The 6,197-nt window shown below is 41.8% G+C and overlaps 1 protein-coding gene across 1 annotated transcript in view; it reads right to left on the bottom strand.

Moving 5' to 3' along the window:
• Positions 1–6,197, bottom strand: part of RHPN2 (rhophilin Rho GTPase binding protein 2) — a 36,633-nt gene that overhangs the window by 27,697 nt on the left and 2,739 nt on the right. Inside the window, exon 4 of the mRNA XM_009275272.2 lies at positions 5,333–5,460. Coding sequence (XP_009273547.1) covers positions 5,333–5,460 — 128 coding nt within the window. The remainder of the gene's footprint in view (positions 1–5,332; positions 5,461–6,197) is intronic.

Genomic DNA, 6,197 nt, shown 5'->3' on the forward strand with positions numbered 1-6,197 from the left:
GGTTGCCCAGAGAGGTGGTGGATGCCCCATCCCTGGAAACATTCAAGGTCAGGTTGTACGGGGCTCTGAGCAACCTGATCTAGTTGAAGATGTCCCTGCCCATGGCAAGGGGGTTGGACTAGATGACCTTTAGAGGTCCCTTCCAACCCAAACTATTCTACGATTCTATGATCTCAGTGTGACGCTGTCTCTGTCAGACCGGGCACAGCCAGCTCAACAGCAGGAGCTCAAGCAGAGCTAGGAAGCGGACGACTGACTGTTCAGGACTCACGTGGGATTTTGGGGAGATTTTATTCTACAGATTACATGGGGGTAGAGAGAGTAGCTAGGCAAGCCTGCAGTCAGGTACTCCAGGTTAGCTATGGATGGACAGTATCTTGCCTCTGTACCAGGCACCAGTGCTTACCTCCCATCTGATGGAGCCTTAAAATCCCCCAGTCTAAGGGGTATAGGCAGCATCTTTGTGGTTTTCCAAATTTAGGCTCTAGGCCTTGATAAATTACCTATCGCAGAGAGAAGATAGCTGTCAAAAGTATGGGTCCCAAATAAAGAAGCAGTTGTATTTAATTTGAATGCCAGGAAGTTCTTTCTTCAAGGCAGAAGTATCTTTTAGTATCAGAAATCCAGTTGTGATGGACACAGAAATCATGACTGTTTGCCAAACAATGAGTAATCGCAGTAAGTATTTGAAATTAACATAAATATGATCTATGAAGTAGTGGTTTGAACTTTTAAGATGAGCCACACATTGACTGAAGGTGACACAGAGTTGAGACTGGGTGTGTGCCTGCTTACTTAAAATAAAACATTCCTTTCCAGCCAGTGCAACCTGTGCTGCTTGTCAAGCCCAGCAGTGTACGCAAATGGCCATATCCTCCAGATATTTAAACGTGTATGTAATTTAACTTATGCACATAACTTCTTTGGCTGTAAAAGCAATTGTAGTAAACAGCATGATTTGCACCAGTGTTTCTAGACTGATCCTAAGTCCTGCTAAATTATTATGTCTATTTCCTTACCTTCTTCTGCTACTATAATTAAAGTTTCTCTTTGCATGTTTCTACTAGTTCAATTTTGAAATTTTAGCTACATACTGCAAGTCTTTCAATAATAGAAGTTTATCAGAGTTCAAAAAAAAAGGGGGGAGAGGGAGGAGGAAGATCTGGTCTTCCGGAGCCTGGTCTACTTGTGCCATGAACAAGTATTTTACAGTTCTAAGTGCCTGGCCCCAAAGATTAATATAAAGTTTTAGAACTGTCATATTGAATTCCAAATACTTATTTTTCTATACAATATTCCATCTTGTCACACTGCTCGCTAAGCAAAATGAAAACTAATATTTCATCAGAGATGTCTGTCTCTTGACTAACCAAGTTTCAGATGACTCTTAGTTTCACATGAAGGCCTACTTTCAGTTTTATGTTTTATGAATTTCTATATATGAGTGGATATGGCATGATTCGGGGTATGAGTCATCGCAACATTGTTTCTGTCCTGCCAGACAATTGGAAAGAGAACAAATAGGCAAATAAATATTCCTGTGTCAATGCTAATGTTGATGGTTGCCTGGCTACTAATGACTAAAAAGAACCACATGAGCTAAACCCCAGTGGAAGCACAGGTGTAGCAGGTTGGTTAACTGATACATTAACCACAGCTGGGGGGAAGCCCTACAGAAGAAACCCCAAAAGCTAAGGAGGGAGAATTAATTAGGGAAGTGCTGATTCACGAGCTGGTTACCATACCTATCATCATTTTCAGCCTGGTGCTTCATCTATGGAACTGCTTGTTTTCTGTTTTTAGCCTTTTCCCCTGACAGGGAGGACTAATATATACTGTCTTTCTTTCTGAATCATCAGCTTGGTCTATATTATAAGTATCTAGCCTCACAGATGGAACCAAAGCTTTAAGAAAGGGAAGAGAAAAGAAAATAAGCATCTTCATTAAACTGATCAGAATCTAAAGATTCATTAAGCTAGCTGTCCTACTGCTCTGCCTCTATGTAGCACAATGGACTGCTATCCAGAACAACCAAATTGAAGATGGGATGCTTAGTGCTGTACCAACAGATGTTTGGAGAGCTACAGAAAGAGTAACCTTGGAAAACGAACTATGGCTTTTTCTTATCATTTATTGCAACTTCCTGACTGATTAGGGAACTTGAAAAGTTACAGTCTGCATAAGCTGTTACAAAGCAGTAAACAAAGATGGGAAAGATATAGTAGAAACAACTTGCTAGATCTCTCTTCCTTTCTCTGCTCCTACTCACCCCAAAAAAACCCAAACCGAAACAAAAAAACCCAGGGCAGGCATAGCCCTACTAATAGATCACCATGCAAGCATTGGATCCTGTGACTGTATGAATACTACTTTATAAATATCCTGAGTTCTGTATATTGATGTGTTTTGGGGATATTTGCTTTGTGAAAACTTATTGGTTTAGTGGGGTGATATGCTGTAATGAAAACATAACAGAAAAAAAAAAAGGGGGAGAACAGCTTGAAAAAGAGAGTTGTTTCTCCCACAAGAATTCAAAAGTAACTAAAAAAAACCAGGAAGAGGAGTGAGAGGCCAAGCAGTCCACAGAGCCATGGCAGGCTTAAAGAATAACTTCCCTAGAGGTCGGAGAAGCATCTCACATAAGCAAAGCAGCACATGAGGACAGACCTGCTTTAATTACTATCAGTCTGTTGAAAAATCCTTCCTGTCTAAATGCCTTGCTCTACTTTTAAAACAAATTGTTCTTTGCTTTTATCATTAGTTTTGTCATTATTTTCTGCTGACCACAGACTGTTTCATAGGGAAGAAAGACCGGGGGCAGAATCTGGATGGACGTGCGGGATACGCATGGTTGATCCACAGGTTGCTGCCAGTAATAGTGAAAGAATGTGGAACTCTGCATGGAGGAGGTTGAGGCACGAGGCTGATGGTCCAAGAGCACTCACACCACCCAGGAGTACAGGTACAGTTTGCCCTGGCAATGTGCCATGGAATATACTGAACTAAGCTATCTGCATGTGATGGTTGAGATAAACAAAACAGTAGCAGAACCAGTTTCCTGGTGCGTTATCTTCCCAGAAAGTAAAAAGTTCTAGACAGAGGCTCCATCTTCTTTTTGATGGAAAGTAAGGTGCTTCTTCCACTTTGCCATATCCTCTTCAGGACACCAGCAAGGATTTTGTTGTTGTTTGTTTTTAAAACTAAAATCCTTCTCACAAGTTCAGTTGCAGCTAACTAAATGGTTAAAGAGGGTTGTTTTGGAGAGGAGATACAAAGGGAATGGAATAGGGGCAACATTGACCGAGTTGCATATAACCTGTGTGGCTGCACATGTAATTTCCTTAAAACTAGATATTAAAAAAAAAAAGCTTCCGAGCCAGCTCAAAGCATCTTATAGGTTTAATGAAAATTTAGTTTTGCCTATTTAAATATGACAGGCCTTTGCCATGGGGAAAAAGGAGATAATGGACAGAGATGGGGTAAGGGAAAGAGGAAGAGGTCCCTACAGAGCAGGTCTGACATCGCTGGAAGGGAATGGAGAGAGGGAGTCTGAAGAACGGTGCAAGTGGACTGCAGAAGCTGCCACCCATCCCATCTCAGACTCACCTGGCAGTGTCACAGCAAGCCTAACTTTTTAGTGTGGCACCAGAAGTCAAAGCAGGAAACAGGATTGTGTATCTGCTTCCCCATTCCTGGTCATGGCCCTTTACATAGAGCCAGTCATAGTTTTACAGGGCCTCCTCCCTACAGGGAAAAAAAAAAAGCGCTAAACAAGAATTAAGTAAATAAGTTGTTTTACATATTGCATCTTGGGGATACTGAGGGTTGTTTTCTGGTATGCTGTATTTAAGACTTCAAAAAGGTGTTATACACAAAAGGGCACTATACAAACTTTGAGCATACTTCCCACAGTAATCCGTTTATCAAAAAAAAAAAATATCCCGAGTCTAAAACAAATGGATATTGTATGAACTGCTCAATTTTTGTCAATTATAAAATTTCATTGCAAAGTATGGAAGGTAACCTCATTGCATAAATAGTGCTTGGAAGCCCTTTTCTGAGCAGGATTGATACAAAGCAAGTGTTTTCACCTTGCTCCGCAGCTTATAGAATAAAAAGGTCAATTAAGTAAATGCCTTTTGATCTAAAAACACAAGGACTAGCCTTGGAAATTGATGTGATTCTGCACCAACAAGACTGGTAAACCAACCCTCAAACCCTTTCAGGAAAACAAAGTAGCGTGATTTAAAAAGGGAGGGGAGAGCGATACAAAGGAACTCAGGGGGAGGTGGGGGGAGACCCATGGACACACACAAACAGCTCAATCACTACTTTCAGTTACATGAAATCACCCAGCATAGCATTCAGATGAACCTGTAAGGCCTAAATATACCATGTCCAAAGTATCTCCTTGGCTTCACAGCTTGTGTCTGTTCAAGATTCCAGGAGTGGGATTGTTTTGGTTTTTGGTTGGGGTGTTGGGTTTTTTCCCTCCCTCCTTCTCCTAGAACTACTGAGTCAGAATGAAAGCTCTGATCTTTGAGACCATTCAACTAATGTATAACACGGAATATTGGTTTCCTGCTTACATCTAACTTTTAGGGACAGAAGGCTTTGAGCATCTAGCCTGATCTGAAGTTTACAACTTTATTAAAGATACTTACGAGCTGGATGAACCTTTCTTCCCCCTGTTCACTCAGATCTTTGAATGTTCCACTGCAACACTGGCTCACCCAGATTTATTTAAGATCCAATTCACAGCCATTTTCTACTGCTTTAAGACATAAGTAATTCAAAAGTGGGAAAGATGCTCATGATTAGGTATAAAATTGATCTTACAGTATTTTCATATATGAGAAAAACTTCATTCTTGTCCAGGATATGGGTTTTATGCTGATCGAATGCTGTTTCAGTGAACTTAACCCTAACATACAACAATTTAATTGGAAATACTCAGTCCTTTAGCAAGTCTGAGTGCAGGCGATACACTCCTCTTATGACTTATGAAGCACATCTTGGCTTTTAGACTTCAGTTAGTCCCCATCAGTAAAAACAAATAGGTGGAAGAGTTGATTTTTCTAACTTAACAAACTTGACGAGTCAAATTTTTTACTAATGTGCCTCAAGGCAGCCTACAAGCATCCCATACTATAGAAAACATAGCTGTGAAAACTCTGATTCAATTACAACTTTGCCACACTTCATGATTTCCTGCTGTGGATTACTAAGAAAGAAGTGATTGCTCACCAAATATTATAGTAGGATTACTCAAATGAAGAAACCAGACAAGATTTGGTCAAAGTTTTGTTTCAGTCTGTCTAGTTATTCGTACGGCAGTACCGATTCCTTGCAGTATGGCTGGCACAGGTAAAGCTTCGCTCTTTCCAGCTGCAAGCAGTTCCTCTGCTAAAGGGCCGTATTGTTGCTTAAGCTCCTGCAAGCTTATGAATTTGGTGACTACTAGGGGCAAAAACCAAACAGCCTGTAAAGAGGGTAACAGAGCAAAGCATATGTGCCTCCCTACCGTGTAATCCAGGTGGTAGCTGAAGTGCATCATAGGGATACTTTTGGGCAGAGATGAGCAGCAACAACCTGATGTACGAGGCTTTTTTTTTTTTCTCTCCATAGAATAAACAGTTTATGGTGTCGGATCCAGAATCTGCACCGAAACTCCCGTGTACCTACGCCCCTATTTGAAGCCCATCAACAAAAGTTACAGGCGCGGAGAACTTAAAAACAGCGAGGGAAGGCTGAATCAAAGCTCCCGAAAACGGCACTTAGTGCCCTTTACCTCCGGTAAAGTTCACAGAAGCCCACAGGGCTGCATTACAGGCGATACTTAACTATAATCACTGTTGTACAGAAAGAACTCAGGTGCAGGTTATGGCATAAGCCGCCCACTCAGTCTGAAGAGTAATGAGGGCGGACGTTCATTAAAAACTTCCTAACGAGTCTGTTAACTTCATTGCCTTACTCCAGTAAACTTTCTTACAGGTACACAAGGCAATTTACTAGAGAGCGAGCGAGGAGACGCACTAAGGAGCGAACAGGAAAGCGCAGGGGGGGAAAAAGGAAGGTGGAACTTCACTCATTTTGTAGAGGTACGAGTGCTCCTGTCCTGCAAGGTGAAGCTTGGCCCAGGGACAGCGGAGGGTCGCGCCGGCGGCGGTCCGGCTGCGGCCGCCCGGGACCCCGCG

This window comes from Aptenodytes forsteri, unplaced genomic scaffold (assembly GCF_000699145.1).
Source record: "Aptenodytes forsteri isolate BGI_AS27 unplaced genomic scaffold, ASM69914v1 Scaffold945, whole genome shotgun sequence".
NCBI lineage: Eukaryota > Metazoa > Chordata > Aves > Sphenisciformes > Spheniscidae > Aptenodytes > Aptenodytes forsteri.